This window comes from Condylura cristata, unplaced genomic scaffold (genome assembly GCF_000260355.1).
Source record: "Condylura cristata isolate star-nosed mole 26May11 unplaced genomic scaffold, ConCri1.0 scaffold00032, whole genome shotgun sequence".
NCBI lineage: Eukaryota > Metazoa > Chordata > Mammalia > Eulipotyphla > Talpidae > Condylura > Condylura cristata.
Window position 1 is genome coordinate 10993045 of NW_004567133.1, and position 21040 is coordinate 11014084.

General features: G+C 51.6%; 1 protein-coding gene across 1 annotated transcript in view; it reads left to right on the forward strand.

The window, feature by feature from the left end:
- The first annotated feature begins 165 nt into the window (after positions 1–165).
- The window catches only part of SYT17 (synaptotagmin XVII), a 50750-nt gene continuing 29875 nt past the window's right edge, over positions 166–21040 (forward strand). The window contains exons 1-5 of the mRNA XM_004692096.2: positions 166–240; positions 3620–3637; positions 4286–4434; positions 10251–10399; positions 13218–13837. Of these exons, the coding sequence (XP_004692153.1) occupies positions 226–240; positions 3620–3637; positions 4286–4434; positions 10251–10399; positions 13218–13837 (951 nt within the window). The 5' untranslated portion in view covers positions 166–225. The remainder of the gene's footprint in view (positions 241–3619; positions 3638–4285; positions 4435–10250; positions 10400–13217; positions 13838–21040) is intronic.

The following is a 21040-nucleotide window of genomic DNA, read 5'->3' on the forward strand; positions in this document are numbered from 1 at the left end:
CGGGGAGGCGGCTCTGACTCCCGGAGCCCGCACGCCGGGAAAGGCAAGGACGGGGCGGCCGGCGGAGGGGCTGGCGCCTCTCATCAGCCACGCCAGTCACGTCTGGGCCACCGGCTGCCTTTTTCTTTCTTCCCCCCTTTGCTTTCTCCCCCTTCCCCTGTTGGCGAGGGCAAAGTGGCCGTGGCGGCGCCATGCCCGGGCCGGAGTGAGTGCGCGCGGGCGAAAATGGCGTACATCCAGGTAGGGCTGAGGCTGGGGGGCAAGGTCCGCGGTGTGGGTGGGGGGTGCCGCGCCCCTCTGCCTGTGAGCGCGCGGAAGGAAGGGCGCACGGTTAGGCTCGCACAAACTTGCCTCGAGAAAAAGGGTGCCTGAGCGCAGGCACCTGTGCAGCGGCGGGGACGCACCCCACGAGAAGAGGCTGGGGACCCCCAAACCCTGGGCTGAAGGGCCCCGTGTGGACTCTGCAGGCACGCCCTCGCCTCCTGGGGAGTTGGTGGGGGTGGGGTGGGGCGGACTTTCTCTGCGCTACCCCTCCCCCTCCCGCTTGCACCCCACCCCCGGGGAGGGGCCGCGGGGAGGGTGGCCCGGGGCGAGCCAGCCGCCCGGCCCGCCAGCTGCCGTTGCCGTGGTGACGGCTCCGGCTAATTGGCCGGCTGAGCGAGCCTGAGGCAGCTGTTCCGGCCAGGAGGGACAAGGACGTCGTCTCTCCCAGGCACTGGGTGCTGAGGGTTGGGGGACACCCCAAGGCGTCAGAGACGTGCTGCTGTTGGTGGGGTCAGCCGATTATTTGCGGCCATTGCACAAGGTGTTGGCAGTTGTGAGCCCCCGCCACCTTGGGGAAACTCCCCCAAGAATGCTTGGGCTGAAATAATATTCAAGCATCTTTTTTTGGGGGGGGGGCATTGGGGAAGGGAGGACTGCTTGATTAAGAGACCTTTCGCCTCAATCGAAAGGGGGAAGCAGTGACAGGTCGGCGCCAAGGTCAAGCAGTCAGACCCGCGTAGCCGCTTGGTTCTGGGACTGATTCCTCTGAGCCCGAGCCCCGAGCCGGGGTTAAAAGCCTGCAGACTCCCCCATTCCAGGGACATCTGGACTCACTTCTTTCCTGGGCCACAGCTGGGGGGCTGCTGGCGCCCCCTCCCTCTGGCTTCCACCCGCCCTCATCTGGTGCTCAGACTTCTCAGCCTGCTGGGAACTCTTGTCGCCTGGCATAACCTCCCCCTCCCTCTCTGGCTTAGAGGAGACCCTGACTGTCCTTTTAGAACTCCTGGGTCCTCTGTTCAAGTTTGGCCAAGGTCTCATTTACGTCCACCTACTGTGTGCTGGATGTGGGGGGCGGTGCTTTTCTCCCATGGATCAACAATACCTGCTTAGCTACCTACTATGTGTGGGCACTGTGGATATAGCCGTGAAAACGGCAAGGTCCCTGCCCCTCAGAATACGGTCTAGTGACTGAGGAGCCTTGGAACCTTAAAACTGCCTTCAGCACAAGACATTAAGTCACTTGCCCAGCCAAGGCTATGCCACTCATGGAGATCCTGGTGCCCTCCAAAGAGGGTGTGGGGAATGTTAAACATCCGAGTGAGCATGGCCTGGCCACGTTGGCTGGCTTTTTTCTGTGAAGGACCAGCGGATTGTTTCTTTGAGGTTCCTAGTCTGTGTCAAGGCTGACTTTGGTGCTGAACAGCCCTGGGTTATCAAGGACCAGCGGGCCGGGCTGTGTGCCTATAAAACTTTATTGTGAGCACTGAAACTTGAAGTATTCCTCTCCCTTTGGCTTTTTCCACCCGTTCCGTGAAGATGTACAAAGCATTCATAGCTGACTGGCTTTCCAAAGCAGGCCGGAGACTCCCCAGCTTGCTGACACCTGCTGTAGAATATCTGGGTTTTCTTTCTGTTTCTTCCTGACTTGAATCAGTCTCCACCACAGGACCAAACAAAGTGAGTTAAGATTTCAGCTTTCTGGGTTTATTTGTGCCCCCTGCCTGGGCCTGGGGGTCCAGATGATGGTTTCTTTGCAGGGACTCTGAGGCCGGTTCTGCTCATCCTGGTTTTGTAAATGTTTTGCTTCTGATCAACAGTGCTTAGCTAAGATTTCCCCACGTTAAGAGAATGGGTATGGGCTATGGAAAAGCAGCGCTTAATTCTTGTGCTTTATCAGGAGCATTTTTTGAAGTACTCTCTCCCGCAACCACACGAGGGCACATAGCTTTTTGCTGCTTTGTTCACGGCTCGATGGGCCAGGACAGTCCCTTGTGCCAGCGGTTCCCATTGGTCTGGACAAATCACCTTGTTCTCACAGCCATCGAAAGGGGACAGATGCTTTGCAGCTGGAGAGCACACACATCCATTCATTGTTCGAGTGCACTGACTTAGCCTTCCCGCTACAGAAAAGGGCCAGAGTGACCCCCCCCAACTTGCCCAAATCACAGGACTGGCGCTTCTCCACTCTCCTGTCCGCATGCCCCCCACCCCAGGTCTTGCCCTTTTGGGGGGTGGAGTTTTGCTGTGGCGGAGTTTATGATTTCGTCTTTGCTTTCCTGCTGCAGACATTCCCTCACCACTTGGGGGATTTTGAATTTTTCATCAGCTGTCTACCACCCTGTTATTTACTTAATATTTTCTCAGAAAATGGAATCACTATTTGCCTTTGTTAAAAAGGAAACTTTATGTCACCTCCATACTAGAAAATCAGGAGCACTCGATGTCCATAGAAGGCAACTGGACAAATTAACACGATGCCCCGTTACTAAATTCTCGCTGGATGAGCAGCCTCTGCGGTGCTGGGTCTGTTCTTTTTGTGTAAAAAGGGAGGGGGGATTTCCAGCGTTTGAAAGCCGGTAGCAGGGTGCCAGATGGAGACTGTCTCTGAAAGAGAACTGGAAAAGGAGATCTTTCTCCGCCTTGGATCAAAGTTCCAAGTTTGTGTTCCATCTCCGGAAGGTCCCAGGCTGGGATGGGGCCTCCACCTAGCCCACCACACTTACTGGTCCATCTGGGCAATGCTCGGGATTTCCTAGGAGAGGGGGAGGGTGTCTCTGAGAAGACGGCTGAGGGGTGGGGCCAGGGACAGGAGGCAGCCCCTCCCTCCCCAGGACCAGATTGTGCCTGCCTTTCGGGCTCCCTCCATTTGTGGGTGGTCTTAGGAAGCTCCCCACCATCACCACTGGAGCAGCAGTGGGAGGCAGGGAGGCGGGGAGGCGGGGAGCTGTGCCATGCACCCTGCCTGCTGCACCCACCATGTCCATTGGGTTGACTTCATGGCTATTTCTGAATAGGGAAGCTTTGCGCCCTCAAGTGTGGCTGCATCGGACAGCATGACTATCTATCCCCTCGCTCTGATTCATGACAACATACGGTGCAAATCAAATCGAAATGCTAAACTTTCCCATCTATTCGGTGTTGGTTAGCCAGGAGGCTACCAGCAGCTCTGAAGATAGCAACACCTTGTTAGCAAGTCAGCTCCCTTTCCAGGATGGTAAGTGGAAAGATGCAGGCTTTTTTTTTTTTTTCCTCCTGGAGTTGCTGGAATATTGCTAAACTGGTTTTGTCTCTCTCTCTTTTGAAACCCCCTCACTCCCTACGCCCCTTGGCTTCATCCCGGATCTTAAAAGGGCAGCTGGAACCTTTAAACGAGGTGAGTTCACGGGCTAATGTGTCTGGTCTGGTTTCTAACCCAGAAATGCTCGCCGTTCATTTCCGAGTCTTCTGTGGGGCTGTGGGGATTTTGATAGGAAGCAATAACCAAATGTTGATAAGGACACATTTTGATGCTTTTCCACGCCAGGGAGATTCCCGGGTGAAAGGACACCCCCTTGACGAGATGGGCTTCCCTCCCCACCCCCTTCTTATTCCGTTGGATGATCTCTGTTTACTGTCATGTCACTGAGATGATTAAAAAGAATTTTTTTTTGGCTTTGCTTTCGAGAAGACGGTAATATTTCTTATGTCTCTCGAACATATTGTGTGGCCCTCACCGTGCGGTGTGCACCGCCCACATGTCGACAAAGACGTCCACAAAAACTACAAAAGAAAAGAAAATACCTGCGAATGTTTTGCTCGCTATTAACGGCTGCAGGAGTTGGTGTTTGCCATCTTTGTGCCTGCAGTTGGTAAATAGAAATGGAAAACATTTTGTTCTAAGTGTTCAGCCTCGGATACAGACCTCCTGCATGTCATTATTTCTCATCAGGCATCGGCTTAATTTTGGGTGTTTTTCCTCCCCCTCCTCTCCGCCCTTCTAACCTCCTGTCTCTCCCCTGCCCACCTCCCCCAATGGCCTCAGGGTTTTCTTTCTAGAATCTCTGATCTGCTGCTGTGCAGACGGACCTGCCGGACCTGCTGTCAGAAGTGCTATGAGTCCAGCTGCTGCCAGTCGAGTGAGGACGAAGTGGAAATTCTGGGACCTTTCCCTGCCCAGACCCCTCCCTGGCTGTAAGTACACCTGCTTTGAACCTCCTTGAAAGTGGACTCAGACCTTTCCTTCCCAGCGAGGGTTGGTGGGGGTGAAAGAGGGTCTGGTGAACTTCCAGCCGATGGGCATGCTCTGTTTTATTTGGCAAGCTGGCGAGACCAGCTGGTCACGGAGCTCGAGTCCAGCCAGCTCCTGAGCGGCGAGCCGTGTGATGCTAAGAGAGCGGGCACGTGGAGCCACCGAGCCGTGCCAAGTGGCGGGCGAGAGAGCTGTGCGCACCTCGAGTGTCCCAGGTCCTAAAGGTCGCCATCCCAGCGGGTCCGGCCAAGTGTCCCAAGCACCTGATCCCACGCTTGGCCCGGATCGGATGCCCGATAAATACTTGTTGCTGGGATAGATGCAGGGAACAAATGAACAAGTGGTTTTTTGCTGTCCTGCGCGAGAACTTGAGAAATGGGGAAGCAGAAAGGCGATGCCAGGCTCCATCCTGTCCTCCAACGCTGTTTATGTTCTCTCGGCATCTTTCATTTTATTTCCAATTCGTTCTCCTCCCGCGCCTGCATACAACATCTCCATCTGCCAGTCGCTCAGATATTTTGGGACTGCGGTTTGGGAGCTTCTCAGCCACATGTCGGGTCCACCTCTCTGTGGCTGAGAGAGGAACGTGGCCAGAGCCCAGGGTGGGTCCAGGCTAGAGGAACAGTGTGGTCAGGCCTGGAAGTATCAAGTGTAACTTCTTTTGGCGCAGCTGGGGGTGGGGGCAGGGCAGTGCCCAGTGCCCAGGTTGGAGCCCCAGCAAGGGCCCATGCCATCTCAGACACACCCAAGGGCCCAGACTCTAGAGCTCTGTGGCGGACCCCCTTTCCCTCCAAGTTGGGGGTCATGCCTTGATCCCCCGATTTTTCTCTTAGAAGCAAGTATTAAATAGTTCCAAGGTAAATGGGCTCCATGTGTTCAAATCCTGTTTCCCCGCCTTATTTCTAGTTCTGTAATCTTGGGCAAGTTGCTTGAGCTCTTTGTGACTTGATTCCCTATGTGTAAAATGGGGATGACAGAAATAATAATAGTCTGTATCTCAAAGGCTTGTTATGGTGATTGCACGGACAGATAGATAGGAAAGTACCTGAGACTGTTGGACAGTTTTTTAATTCTCATAAAGGTGCATGATTCTTTTTATTCTATTTTAGCCTCGGTTTCTGCATCTGTAAAGTGGGACCAACAGTAGAACTTCTAGGGCCATTATTAAGATTAATGACTTATGCCCAGAGTGTGCTTGGCACAATACTGAAGGTTCATTTCTATCATTATTGGGGATGAGATTCTTTAAACTGATGCCAGTACAATCTTAAGGAACTCTTCTGTCTTCCTGGGTCGTAACCTGAATCCTCCAAGTGTGTGTAAAGTGGAGCTGTTTGGTGAAACCAGGCTGTTAACCAAGAGATCATTCCCACTTTCCAGCGCCCTGTGTGGTGGAGGTGGGCACCATCTGGTGTCTTTGACTCCATGCTCAGGAGAATGCCAGCTCCGTGAGGACAGGGCTCAGCTGTCTTGTTCATGCAAAAACTCCTCACTGTTGACCGACTGACTAACCTCCAGACAGAATTGGCTCTCGAGAGTGCTGGTCACCCAGGTGCAGAGTGAGTCTCGGCCTTTGTTAGCTCTTTCTGAGGCAGACTCTGTGTGCCAGACTGCAGTATACAAAGGCCAGGGAGAGTCGCTTCCTGTGCTCGGGGCATCTAAAACCCACTCTAGGTGAAAAGCAAGTACCTCAACCCTGTTGCCTTGAGAGCTGTGCATTTACATCCTGCATGCCCAGATGCCACCCTCCTCGAATCTTGTTACGGGAAAATCCAGCAATATTCCTCAGACATTGCTGGATCCAACACTCCAGGGATGCCTGGTTGTGTTCCCTGTTTCTTCTGTGTTGATCTCAGTCTTAGACTTGCTTTCTTCTTCACCTTATTCTGAGCAGCATCAAAAAAGACGCACTGCCTTCCTGTCATGTGTCAGTTACGTTCAAGTAGAGGACATGGTGTGTGGGTCAGGTCTGGGGTACCTGACCACTCCACAGTCAGGGAAAGGTCCCTTCCATCTGAAACATACAGACCAGGCTAGTAAACCAGAGATTGGTAAAGGTTTTTCTATGAAGGGACTTAGAGTAAATATTTTGGCTTCCTGGGCTTCATCTCAATCCAACCACTTATCATTGTAGTGTCAAAGCAACTGCACGCGGTTGATACATGGGTGAGTGTGGCCGAATGCCAGAGTCCTTCACTTGCAAAACCAAGCAGTGGACTCGGCCTTGTCATGCATTGACCTTCATAATAGACAGTTTGGTCTGTGGCTGAATCCAGGACAGTCAAACAGACATGAATAGTGGCGTGAATCAGAACCTTTGTGTGTGTGCAAGCTGAGTATGTATGAGGCTCTTGACCACCAGATTGACAAATACAGATTTTCTTGTGATCGGTGGAGATCCCGGATGTGCATTGAAAAGTGCTGTCAGGCACCTGTGTGTCCCCACACCCTGGAGGTGAGTGTTACAGGTACATAGCGTAGGCGCCGACACTGAGTTGGAGGGCAACTGTGCTTTGCTCTGGCTGCGTTGCTCTTTCTGGGCAGAGACTTCTTTGGTTTTGCCGCCAGCAGAGAAGTGGACAGAACTTTCCCAACCTACCATACAGCCCCTCCCCCCCCCAGGGGCACCACCCACCTGGTGTCCTGACAGCATCCCTGAGTTGTGCAGTCACCAGCATGAGGAGCTGTCCATGGTCTCAGTGCTTCCCTGGATGAGCCAGATCTCGCTGGAACTCCAGGCAATACTTAGCGTGTTTTTAGCACTCAACATAATGGAAAATGTTAAGAATGTGTACAGGGGAAGCGGGCGGGTTCAATCATTCAAAAAGTGAATTTACAGCTTGTGTTTTCCCCAGATTTATTTACCAAGTGGGCAGTTGCATGTTATCAAACAGCAGGGAGTAGAAATGTCAAGTGAACAGCTCTGCAGTGCTGTGTCTATTGTGACATTTGAGCCAAGAACCAGAGGACATGTCTATTTGCAAGGTGGCTTGTGGCAGATGGGCTCACCCTTTGTATGTGTGATTTTGAGGGGAGGGACACACCATTCATTTTCACATATGCTTCCTTCCGGTGGGACCCCCAGCTTTCCTGGGCTGGGCTGAACTAGTGAGTGTCAGGAAAATGTCAATATACATGATCCTTTTGGGGCATTGCCAGAAATATTCACAGTGAAGAGCAAATTGAGGTCATTTGTCCAACAAGCATGTCTTGAGTACCTACTGTGAACAAGCTCTTGCAGATCTCTCAGGGGGTGCCTAGCAGTGTGGAGGGCTCCATGGGCTTCTTCCACATCACAGTGGTGCCAGTGAACTCTCCCGCCCCATACCCCACCCCAAGCTTCCATTACCCATTCTGAAGAGGCACTTAATAGGTTGCTCAGTACCTCAGCACCTTGATCATAAGTCTCACCACTAGAAGCATGCCAGGCACAGGAGGGCTGCCAGGTACTTAGATCATGGTGAGAGAAATCAGGTAAGATCCACAGGAAGGGTGTATCCATACATCCTGTCGTCATTCATTCATTCAGAAAATAAGCATGGAGTGCCCCAAGGTGCCAGGTGCTATGCCTTCTTGACAGGATTGAATAAGCAGCTGTGGCTTAGTGTCAGAGGCACAAGATCAACTAGCCAGTCAAAACGAAAGGTGACTGGTGCACAGTAAAGGAGATGCACAGATAAGGGGTGATGGGTAGGGATGGGGGTAGGCACAGCCCTTGAGACTGAGACCCGATTGATGAGGGAACCAGAGGGTTGAAGATACCGGGAAAAGCATTCTGGGTAGAGGGAACAGCATGACTCAGAGTGATGGAGGAGGGGCAGAGAGGCCTGGTGGCTGCAGGGATCTACTCGGGCGAATGCTGGTCTTGTGTCTGAGGACTCAGCTAAGGCTGCAAGGGGCGATGGCATTCAGGCTGATCCTTGGAGACAGCTGGGACTTCCCAGGTGGAGGTGACTCAGTGGCCATACGTGTTAGTCTTGCCTTGGTTGGAAAATACTGCTGCTTTCGCTGCGATCCTGGTTCCTTCCCCACATGTCATCTGCAAAGTGCACCTTTTACACATCAGGATGGGGCAGTCAGGACCGGGGCACCCTCCCCCCTTATATAACTTGCCCTGTCTTGTCCTGACTGTGACCCTTGTGAAATGTGGGAGCTTATCAAATCAGCCCCATATCATGCCCAGAGGCATCTGAAGACCCCGTAGAATTTGAAACTTGCATTTTTCTAGACTGGTTTACCCTGCAGGCTTAAATGTCAACTTCAGAGGGCTGTGGCCTCAGAAGCTATCTGTTCACAAGCCTTGAGAGCTTAGGGGCTTGTAAAGCAGCAGTGATCTCGAGACTGCATTGCCAGCTTTTCCTCTCCTCTGGCACCCCTACCTAGCTTTATGAGTATCGGGGATCTGGGAACCGCCCTGCTCTAAGGCCAGCTGAAGTGTATCGAGCGCCTGAGAAAGCTGCCAGCCACTGTTCTAAGCATGTTGGGTGTTTTAGCTCTTGGTGTTCACAGCAGCCATCCGGGGTGGGGGGAGGGTGTCCGATGGGGCAGATGGGGGACAGAGGCACAGAGAGCAGAGTCTTGCCAAGGTCGGCAGGCAGGGTTCATAGCCACAGAGCGTGAGATTAATTGCTCCTCTAGATCATCTGTCCCCACCCACCCCCACGCCGGTGGTGCTCTTCATTTTTCGCCTCTCCTCCTCCTCCTCCTCATCCTCCTCCTCAGGAACACATTGAGTCAGAACTGCTGCTAATTCACAGCTGTTTCTTCACTTGGAACTATTGGTCTTAAATTAGTGATTCTCAGGGCCCCTTCATAGCTGTAACTCTGCCACTCAAAGAGCCCTTGAGTGACACACTGTTACAGGATTTTTTTTTTAAGATTTCTTTTTTATGCATACAGAACTGGGGTGCAGGCCAGAGGTGCAGGGGCGGTGAGACACAAAGTGGGGAGCACAACAGGCCAACGGAGGAGGTACACTGCTGAGGGGAGCAGCGGACCGGTCAGGAGAGATCTGCCACGCCCTGTGGGTCACCTCCGGGGCTGGGTTTCGAACTCATGGTGAGGTGGCTTTAGCTTCTTAGTGCTGTGCTTTAACACGCTGCGCCACCAGGGAGGGCCCTACAGGATATTTTTAAAAGATGTGCAATTACAGACGTGGGACCACTCACTGAAATCCACTCAGCGAAGTTCGGCTGTGTAGAATCCTGGCAGCCCTGGCTCTGCTCAGTGGCGCCCCTGCGTGGCAGGTCGCAAATGCTCCCCATACCCTCCTCTAGGGCCCCGCTTTGAAATGATGCCGCCTTGCATTACAGTACAAAACTAGGAAACGTTTGTTCATACCATTGCATCTTTTGTGCAAAATAAAGCAAGATGTGGCCCTCCCTGGTGGTGCAGCGGGTTAAAGCACAGCACTAAGAAGCTAAAGCCACTTCAGCATGAGTTCAATTCCCGCCTACCCCGTAGATGACCACATGGCGCAGCAGACCTCTCCTGACCCGCCCGCTGCTCCCCTCAGCAGTGTACCTCGTTGATCTGCCTGTTCTGCTCCCCACTCTGTCTCTGGTGAATCCACTCACCCTCTGCATCTCTGGCCTGTAACCCAGTTCTGTATGAATAAGTAAATAAATCTTTAAAAAAAAAATAAAGCAAGATGTGACTGAGAGTTCAAGTGACACCGCGCTGTCTTCTTCAGAGACCTAGAGGCCAGCCTGGGGAGGGGGGTTCTTTAACAACCACTGAGCCGTCTTCCCTCCGCTAGGGTGACGAGCCGGAGCAGCGACAAGGACGGGGACTCAGTCCACACGACCAGCGATGTCCCACTCACCCCGCGGACCAGCTCCCCTGACCGGAGATGCTCTTCCTCGGACACGTCCAAGTCCGCTTACAGCCTGACGCGCAGGATTTCAAGTAAGCGCCCTCCGGGGACCGCCGCGGGGCCAGGCGCCGCGTCAGAGTCCAGGAATCCGGATGCCATTCTCTGGGTCCCTGGGCCAAAGGCAGAGTCTTCCCCCAAAGACTCCCCCAGAGACTCAGCAACGTCCCCAAGGAAAGATGTGAAGGGCAGGGATGTCCCCGGGAGGGGTGGGAGGAGTGACAATCCAGGCGACAAGGAAGATAAGGGCAGTGTCAAACGAGAGCACTGCACCTGATTTTTGCTGAGTCTAGCCAGAAGCGATCGTTTCGATTGATTTTGGCTTTTGGTGATCACAAGTGGCATTGAATTGGCTCAGCTGCTTGGCGTGGCCAATGTCCGTCATTTCAGACCTCCAAGGGGGAGGGTCACCGTAATATACAGCAGGGTGACAGATGCAGGGGACTTCAGGGCCTGGGGTGGTTGTGACAGGGACTGAGTGCAGGGGGTTGGACAGAAAGATGTCACCTCCACCTCAAGAGGATGCTGGCAGGGGAGGGGGAAGGGGTTGGCCAAGCTTGGCGCCCCATTTCAAGGAGAACTGTGATGCCTGGTCTCGCTAAGGGGAAACTGGCCATCTGGGTTTTCGAAGAGACTCTCTTGCTTTCAAACCCAAACAAAATGTGTGTATGGGCTGAATTTGACCCAGTTGGTCTCGATGTGCTTACGTGTTTGACCATATGACATGACTGAGATGCGGAGGAAAAGGAAAATAAAGCCCAAATGACACGCCCTGTGCGTCTGCTGTCAAGCCTGCAATTCACTTAATGAAGAAAAAAGCTTCAAATTCATGAAATGCCCACTCGAGTGGGAATGACGGGTGCCTGGTCTTGCTGGGAGTAGATGGGAAAGAAAAAAGAAGCAGTGAACAGCTTGAAGTAGTGAAACAGCGATGGTGGGCTCGTCTGGGCTGTCGTCCCAACTGTAAAATGAGAGGGCCGGTCTCCACCTCCGCTATCCAGCCAGTAGCCACTGGACATGCATTCTGGAGCGCCCCCCACTGGGCCAGCCCAAAGAATCAGAATCGAAAGCTGCTGTACATGTAATGTACATGGTGGAGCTCTGAGAATAAAAAAAGGAAAATTGAAAGGATTGAACATTCCTAAAATGTTCTTATATTGATTATATACGGAAATGGTCATGTTTTATATAGTGTCAGATAAGTAAAAGATGACAGTTTTTACCTGTTTCTTCACACTTTAAAAAAAAATGTGGTCACTGGAAAATGTTTTTTTTTTTTGAAAGGTTTTTATTCATTTATGCATACAGAACTGGGGTACAGGCCAGAGGTGCAGGGCTGGTGAGAGGATTCACCAGAGACAGAGTGGGAAGCAGAACAGGCAGATCAACGAGGTACACTGCTGAGGGGAGCAGCAGACCAGACAGGAGAGGTCTGCTGCCCATGTGGGTCACCTCTGGGGCAGGGGATGGAACTCACACTGAAGCAGCTGCTGTTTGGCTTAGCTCAGCAGGGCGGCACTCCAACCCACTGCGCCACCAGAGAGGGCCCAAGTCACTGGACAACTTTAAGTGACCTATGTGACCTATATTTTGGATCTCCTTTACAGTTCTCTTGGGTGACGCTGGACTACATGATTCTTTAGTGTCAGGCCCAGTTCTGTACACAGGTGAATTGTGTTTAGTGCACAGGTATCAAAATAGTCACCACATACTAGGCAAGACATGACTTTATCTGGTAAGACGGTGTCCGGCAAAAGTGCTATGCAGGAGCAATTACTACAGGGCGGCACTTCTGTATGGAATCCAGGTCAAATGCATGGGGTAGAGAGGAGACTGGCCACCAGGGGGTGCTGCAGCAGAGAGGGTTTCAGTGCGCAGAGAGGACATTAGTCTAGCGCTCTCACACTTTGTGGTGCAGTGAGCGATGCCAGACCACACACTGACTTTTGCTGAGAGCTTGTGTTATGTGTTCTTAAGTGAAATAATAAGATGGGAACAAACTTTGGGGTTGGATAGATTTGTGGCATCAATTATGCTGATTTATCGCCACACTCTTCAAGTCGTGTAATTAAACACATACAGCTTTTGTATGTCAATCACACATCAGTTAATTGTTGGGGGAAAAAGGAGTGGCATGAGCTCATTGCTAGAGTGGAATGATGGGCTTGGAACAATGGACTCAGCTAGCTGATGAGAAGAGGAGCGGCACCCCAACAGTGAGGGGGCCTCAAATGGTCTCTAAAGGACAGTAGTGACCGCTCACTGCGTTCCTGCCATGTGCAAGTTCAGTGTCAAGGCCTCTCATGCTCAGTGAATTCACCCGTCGTTGAGACAGATGCTCAATTGACTCCATTTTACAGGGGAGAAACGGAGTCCCAGGGCGTCTAAGGAATGTTCTGGGATCACATGACTAGTGAGTCACTGGCTCACTAGGAGGTGGCAAGCTGGAATTTAACCCAAGCGCTCCAGCCCACTCCCTGACTGTGGAGGGTAGAGGTTGGGCGCTGGCCTGTGGCACTGGCAGGCTGGGCTGGACTCCTGGCTCCTCCTCTCACTCATGGTGTGACCTCTGGCAAGTTTCTGTGTCTTCATCTGTAAAAAGGGATGATTTTATCTCATCCCTGATGAAGAGGAGATGACTTGTATGTGCAGTACATTTTGAAGCTGCATTCCACCCCAGTGAAGAGGGCCAGGTCACTTGGCTGCCTCTCCCACAAAAAATAAGAGGGCTTCAGGGTGTGGGGGAGCAGGTGGCAGTTAGCATTATGGCCGACTGGAGAGTCTGTGGGAAAGGGTGCCAAACCCCCCCCCCCCGGGTGGCGGTGCTAATTGTGCTCTCTGGCGACTGTCTAGGTCTTGAGCCCCGACGACCCAGCTCCCCACTCATTGATATTAAGCCCATCGAGTTTGGCGTTCTCAGCGCCAAGAAGGAGCCCATCCAGCCCTCGGTGCTCAGACGGACCTATACCCCGGACGATTATTTCAGGAAATTCGAGCCTCAGCTCTATTCCCTCGATGCCAACAGCGACGACGTGGACTTCCTGACCGACGAGGAGATCTTGTCCAAGTACCAGCTGGGCATGCTGCACTTCAGCACCCAGTACGACCTGCTGCACAACCACCTGACCGTGCGGGTGATCGAGGCGCGGGACCTGCCGCCCCCTGTCTCCCACGACGGCGCCCGCCAAGACATGGCGCACTCCAACCCCTACGTCAAGGTCTGCCTGCTGCCAGACCAGAAGAACTCCAAGCAGACGGGCGTCAAGCGCAAGACTCAGAAGCCGGTGTTCGAGGAGCGCTACACCTTCGAGATCCCCTTCCTGGAGGCGCAGAGGAGGACCCTGCTGCTGACCGTGGTGGACTTTGACAAGTTCTCGCGCCACTGCGTCATCGGCAAGGTGTCCGTGCCGCTGTGCGAGGTCGACCTGGTGAAAGGCGGGCACTGGTGGAAGGCGCTGATCCCCAGTTCTCAGGTAAGGGGGGTCGCCTCGCCTCCTCCCGGGGCTTTAAGGAGCAATGATTTGCATCTGGGGATGGCAAATTTTTTGTATTTGAAGACCTTTTATAATTAAAAATAATTCAAAGTATTTTGAAATCGTTTCGACTTAGAGGATACAAACACAGGACAGAGAGTGCTCATGTGGTCCTCATCCAGCCCCCAGTGACAGATCTTACACGAGCAGAGGGCATGCCCGTCGGAAATAGACGTTGGTAACATGGGACAGACCTTGTTTAGTTTGCACTGGATTGACTTGTGCATGTGTGTGTGTTTCTCTGGCACTTTCTTTTATTTATTTTTTAAGATTTATATTATTTATGCATACAAGATCTGGGGTACAGGCCAGAGGTGGGGGGGGTGAGAGGATTCGCCAGAGACTGGGGGGAGCAGAACAGGCACATCTACTGACATACACTGCTGAGGGGAGCAGCGGGAGGGACAGGTGAAGTCTGCTGTACCATGGGGTCAGCTCCCTGGCTGGGGATCGAACTTATACTGCAGTGGCTGCAGAAAGCTTAAAACCGGTTTGCTATCAGGGAGGCCCACTCTCTGGCATTTTATCACATGGATATTCATGTAGAAGAGGAGGACGTGGCCACTGTAGAGGCTGCTGGCTCATGGCAAAATAAGCTGTTGGGTCCTTTCACCTGGGGATGCAGCTCGTGGTCTCATTGCTAAGGATTGGCTGAAAGATCATGGAAATGAAGGCAGGTTGGTGCTAGGGCTTTGGGTATTGTTAAGCTGTTGAACATGGAAATGAGGATATAGAATCAGCAAATGTGTGGGTCCATGGCCTGGGTTTGAAGTGACGCTGGTTGTTAAGAGACATTCTGCTCAGCCAGGTGGTGAGCAGTGTGTCAAGTAGAGGGACCCTTTAGCCGCTTAGAGTCTACCGTGCAGGCACAACTTTTTAAAAAAATTATTTAATAGTTACAGCCAAACATATATACATAAAATTGACCATCTTACTGATCGCTGAGAGTACGAGTCAGTGGTGGAAAATACACTCCTCTTGGCGTGGCCGTCCCCACCATCCATCTCTAATGCTCTTTTTCATCTCACGAAAAGGAAGCTTGATGCCTATTGCACAATAATGTTTCACCTTCCCCCCTTTGCTTCCAGCCCCTGGCAACTGCCACTCTGCCTTGTGTCTATGAACTACTGTAGGGCCCTCAGATCCGTAGCATTGTGCGATGCTGTTTTGGGGACAGGTCATTTCCACTGGCGCTCATGCCCTCCAGGTTCCTCCGCAGGGCAGCATGTGTCAGGCTGGCCTTCCTTTTGAAGGCTGAATAATATTCCATCGTGTTATCGATCACATTTGGTTTGTTCATTATTCTGTCTATTGTGGACACTTGGGTTGCTTCCAACTTTTGGTTTTTGTGAATAATTCTATGAATGTACATGCACATGAATGTACAGACATTTCTGCATTTTTTTTTAGCCATAAAAGTATTATGATCTCTTGTATTCATATGGTTTTGGCATGGAAAGGCAGTGGGGATATCAGCTCCCTGTGGACAGGCAGCTCCTCACGCGACATTAAAAAGGCCTGGGTTTCCTGTTCCAGCCTGTTCACACTTTGGTTGGCCTCAGTTTGCTCATGTGACGGGAGATATAGCACCTGTCACCTTCCCTCTGGTGCATTTGTGGGGGTAGAGGCCATCATCTTACTGTTCCAATGGTCAGCGAAGAACCACACAACAGTGGTCCCGTAGGCCACATGACCTCTGTGACATTCCCACAACCACAAAACCACATAGTGACTCACATCCCCCATCATTAAGTGATACCTGAACATCAACTCTTCATGGGAAACAGTAGCCTCTAGAGATCACAATCCCTCAACCCGAGGTAAAGTATTATATGTAAAAATGCTGTATGATTATGAATTATTTATTTAGCCTGTGAGTATCTGTTAGCTGCTTCTCAGTAGTGAGGCCCACTTATGGACACTACTCAGGCACATCATAGATTGGATTCCAGACACCCAGTAAAACAAACAGCCAATAAAGGCTTTCCAGTGCATATAAATATTACATGTATACTATACTATAGTACATTAAGGATGGGATACCGCTGTGTCTAAAACTCCTTAATTTATAAATACTTGGTTGCTTAAACATATGAGTCACCATCTTAGTCTTGAGCAAGTTGTAATCTTTTGGGTCAGCGGGCTCATAAGAAATGCAATTATCTGCAAGGTGCAATAAGATGAGCACTAACATGTTAGTGTCTACTCTGAGCCAGAGAGTTCTGTGTGATTTATACGTGCTCATGCATTTTTCCTTGCCAGGGCCCAGTTTCAGGGGGACTAGGCAGAGATAAATTAAGTAATTGTCTGGGTACTGGGTGGTGGAACCAGGTATCTTTGACTTAAAAAAAAAAAAGATGTGCTGTGACCGTGCCATTAGACATCTCTCTAGCAAGCACAAGGGGAGTCTCTGCCCTCATGGAGTTTGCAGTCTAGTGGAAGGAGACACACAGCAAACAGCTGAGTCAACGAATAATGCTCTGTTAAATAATGCGTCAAATAATTGAAGTAATTAATTAGTTAACTTTTCATTACATTAAGTAATAATTGCATTTCTATGATATTTAAGAACCTATAGAGCCTATAGGTGAAAAGACCAGCACAGTGGATATGCTGGGGTAGATGGGGAGAGGGTTGACCAGAAATGTCTAGACTAATAGACATTGTCTATGCCCAGAGGAAGACAAAAAGCAGGGCAGGGTGGGAAAGGGATTGTAAGTGGGTGAGGCGATGATATGGAAGTAGGGTGCTGGGGGCATGGGGATAGAGCCTGGAGGATCTCTGGGGAAAGAGTATCCCAGGCAGAGATTGAAGATGTGCAAAGGCCTGAGACAGGAGCTGGCTTAGCTTATGGCAAAACTAGTAGAGGGAGGGAGGGAGAGAGCTTCAGCTGGGGTAAAGGCCACATCCTGTGGTACTACAGGCTAAGTTGGGGTAAAGGCCACATCATGTTAAGACTTGGATTTGAGTCCTAAGTATGGTGGAAGTTTCGAGAATAGGGTCACCCAACCAGGCCAGGCCCTGCAGAGAACTCACTGTGGAGTTCAAGTACCTTGAGTGACAAGGTACTTACATCCCAAATACTTAAAGAATCCAAGAACTCAAAACTAAAATACAAACCCTAACTTAAGCACAGCAACAGTTTTAATTAAAAAGATACTTCCGGAAGAAGACATAGGCACGGTCTCCAGGCTCCTCCAACTCCCCTCACCCCCAATCTGAGAGTAGATCCATCTGTTTGGTGGCCTGGCAAGTTATGCTTTGGGACTGGGAGTGATATCACCACTCCTTTGTATGGAAAAATTTTGGCCTCAGAACGCCCCCCAACGTAACTCCTATTCTCCGCCCACTCCCTACCCCCCAAGCACGTACCTCCTATTTCTTCCTTCCTTCTTGGGCACTTACAAGGAGCTCAGTGGGTGTTTCTTGAGTGGAGTAACTGTCCTGTGTAAAGAGGGCTGGCCTTGCATTAGACCGAGTCTATTGTAGCTCCACGTTTGTCTTCACCAGTGTGAACTTGAGTCCAACTTCTCACCCATGAATTCAGGACTAGAATTGCCAGTGCAGGGCGGGAGGGTTGGGAAGGGCTGTGCAGACACCAGTGGTAACTTCTGTTGCACCCACTGTGTGCCGGCACGATGCTATCGCACGAACTCTTCTCATCCTCCCATTTTATGGGTGAGAAACCTGAGGACTATGTTAATTTGCCCAAAGCTACAGAGCTGGGGTTTGAACCCAGCTGTCAACTCCAGAGACTGTGTACTTAGCTGCTCTGCCCCATTCCCTGGCCTCTTACAGGCCAGGTGGGCAAAGCCCCTGGCAGGTACCAAACACAGAATAGGGAGAACTGGGAATTTAGAGCCTGGGAGGCGGGGAGGAGGCAGCAAGAAGGGAGAATGCTAACGGTGGGAAGGGAGGCTGGGAGCCATTGAGACTGAGGCCATGAGGAACCGGCCTTGGGATTTGGTTCGAGTTTCAGGAAATGCCTCTCTGGTGTTTACTGTGCCCCAGACAGACAGAACTAGAAGGAATTTAGGACACTTTTTTAAAAAGGGAAATAGTGTTATTTTTCTCTGCAATAAAAGGAGGTGACCATTGTTCCGTGTTCTCTTGCAAGGACCTGGGAACTGTCTGGAGGGATACGTTTGCTCAACTGCATTTTGTGTTTTGAGATGACTCCCTGCCTGACACTAACAAGCAAGACCCTTGACAAGGCAAATGTCAGTTTTTGTAATGAGACTCCCACTTCTCAGCACTGACCTGTCACAATGCTGTCTCTGTGTATTCAACGGCTCTCCTGCCCGGCTTGGTCGACAGCCGTGTTTCGACAACACTGTGCAGCCAGGCCAGACACTTTCAAGGCAGCATTAACTAGAAGCTTCTTTTCACGAGATCCTTCTTGTTTTCTTCCTCCTGAAATAGAAGTGGACTTTACATTTCAGGCCTCAACGCCTCAACAAGAGTTTCCGATCCTAGTTGCAGCATGAACTGGAAGGGAAGCCAGAGATGACCTAGACCAACTTATTTTATAGGTGAGAAAACTGTAACACAGAAAGGTTGGTTGACTTGCCCCAGGTCACACAGTCACACAGACCTGGCTCAGGCCCTGGTTTTACTACCTTCGAGAGGTGTTGGCCTGGCGAGTTAACTCAATCACTAAGCCTCAGCCTCCTGGCCTGTGAAATGGGCCTCAGGTAGTATCCTAACAACTGTGCCTCACAAAGCCCATTTTTTCAAATTATTATGAATTTTGCAAGCCAGCTGACCAGGTAACTTGAAGTCAGCCATTGTGTGCGAAGTCAGCAATCGAAACAATCAGAACTTTTCCGCTAAAGTGTCACCATTTCCAGCCCCCGGGGGGGCACCGTGCTTACCTCGGAGGGTTTCACGGGCAGCGGGGCCGGCCCGTGTATACAGTGGAGCCACAACATGGCGGAGCACATGGCCCCGCAGGCCAGAGTCAGTGTATTCATAATCATGACGTTATTTATAATAGCTCAGTTAAAGTTGTGAACATCTACTCCTCCCTCAAGCCAGGAAGGCCCAACACTGTCAGCAGCGCGAGCTTGGGCAGCGAGGGGCACCTCCATACAAGTGTCGCTTTCCAGGAGACAGAATCCACAGGTCCCCTGGGCTGGTGTCTGGGGCAGAGCCAGCAGCCATTCCCAGCCGATGACCCTATTCTTGATCGATCTTGTTACTCCTGCTGGCCTTGGTCTCGGGGTGCTTGTGGGCCCTGTGCCAGTGACCTGCCCCCCTCCCCCGCCTGGCATCGGGTGTCCCTTTGAGCTGGCACAGGCATTCTTTGTGCCAACAGGGGTCAGAGCGCAGAGGCATAAGGTCCTATCAGTCCACGTCACTGGGATGCAGCTGCACATCAGTGGGGCGACCTGGGGGGGGGGGACAGCACTGTCTAGGTGACGTCACTGCCTCAAATGGACGGAGATTTCTTCTGTCTGGTCCACTGTGGGTTCCCCGAGCCTGGTACATAAGAGCAGTTCAGTAAAAGTACAGATAGAAAGGCGGAAGAAAGCTTAGGCATGATAAGGATACAAAAGACCCAGCATGTTTGGGTCATACAGTGAATGTGATGGTTGAAACCCTGGGCATTAACACAATTGCCAAGAAACGCTGTAGACTGTAAGAAACGAAGGGAGCCCAGAGTTGAATTGGGGGTGCAGGGAGTACATGGCAGGGCAGGGGTGACGGAAAAAGCGATGAAGACCATCGAGAAACACAAAGTAGAAAAGATGTATGAACCAACGGAAGAATTTTAGGAAGAGCTGTTTCCTGCTAGACCTTAAGGGTAGATGCTATGCCCCTGTCGCCCCAGGAAGAAACGGGGGTCAGCAGCACATCCACATCTCACGGGCAGTACTGGTACAGCTGGTGTCAGGGTGGAGGTCTGTGCTGTGGTTCTTCGCCTTCACCCACCACTGTTCTAGCTTCCCAGCGCCTCTACAACCAGTGACCGCAGCAGGGTCGCTCCCCGGATAGGGACTGACTCTCTCACAGTGCTGGGGCCTGGAAGTCTGAAGTCAAGGTGTTGCTGGCCATCCTGGGGGCCCCGGCCTCCATCTGTATCCCCGACCTGTATCCAGCATCTCCAGATGCTCTCTCCCTCTCTCTGACTCTCCTTAGAAGGACACACGTCCTCTTGAGTTGGGCTCCACCCTACTCCAGCATGACCTTGTCTTAACTGGATGTATCTGGTGAACCCTGCGTCCAAATAAGGTCACGTTCATCATAAAGTGTTCGGGTGAGGGCTTTAGCACGGCTTTCTGAGACGCAATTCAAAGAATGACCAACACGCTTCTCCAAATACTAGGACAGGGAAGAGGCCATCAAGAACATAGAAAAGGCCACCCCTCCCTCTCCAAGCGATTGAGGAGAATACATGAAAAGGAAAGCACCCACAGAAGAGTTTGTTACAAGAGGTGCAGAAAAGTACGTGATTGCAAGGGTCCAGCCAGAGGGACCTTTCAGAAGTGCAAGGCTGAGTAGGTGACTCTGCATAGTGCTTCCCGTGGCTCCCTGTTCCTCGGGGTAAGTCCGGCCACCCCAGCCAGCAGCAAGGCCCCAGCTGACCTTTATATTCTCTCCAGTCTGGGCTCTACACCCCGGCCAACCCCACTTGCATTCTTCCTCGTCCATCTTGGCCATGTCAGTGGTTCAGTGTGTCAGCTCCTTGACCCTCTAATGCCCGTGACTGCCTCTGCTGGGGAGTGTTAGAAAGGTCAGCTCTTACGGCACCCCATTATTGCTCCCAGCGCACAGCACAGTGCTGATTTAATCATCTCATAATTAATTACCAATGTGTAATAATCCATGAAGTACATTTGCCACCAAGACCTGGCCTGTCTTGCTCACTGCTGTATCCTTTGTGTGTAAATTGCCTTGTCAAAAGATAATTATTGAGCACATACTGTACGCCAGCCTGTGCCCAGCATGTGGGCATCTGCTGGTGGGGGGTTACTCTGGATTAGGGGTTGGTGAGACTGAGCTGTCTATGCAGATGTGAAAATCAGCAGTAGGAAAGGGGCCGGGGGCTAGACCTTGCTGGCTCGAAGCCCCCCCTCTCCCCCCCACTCCCCACCCCCTCCCCCACTTAGCTGGTGGGGCTTCTTACCAAAATTCCGGTGC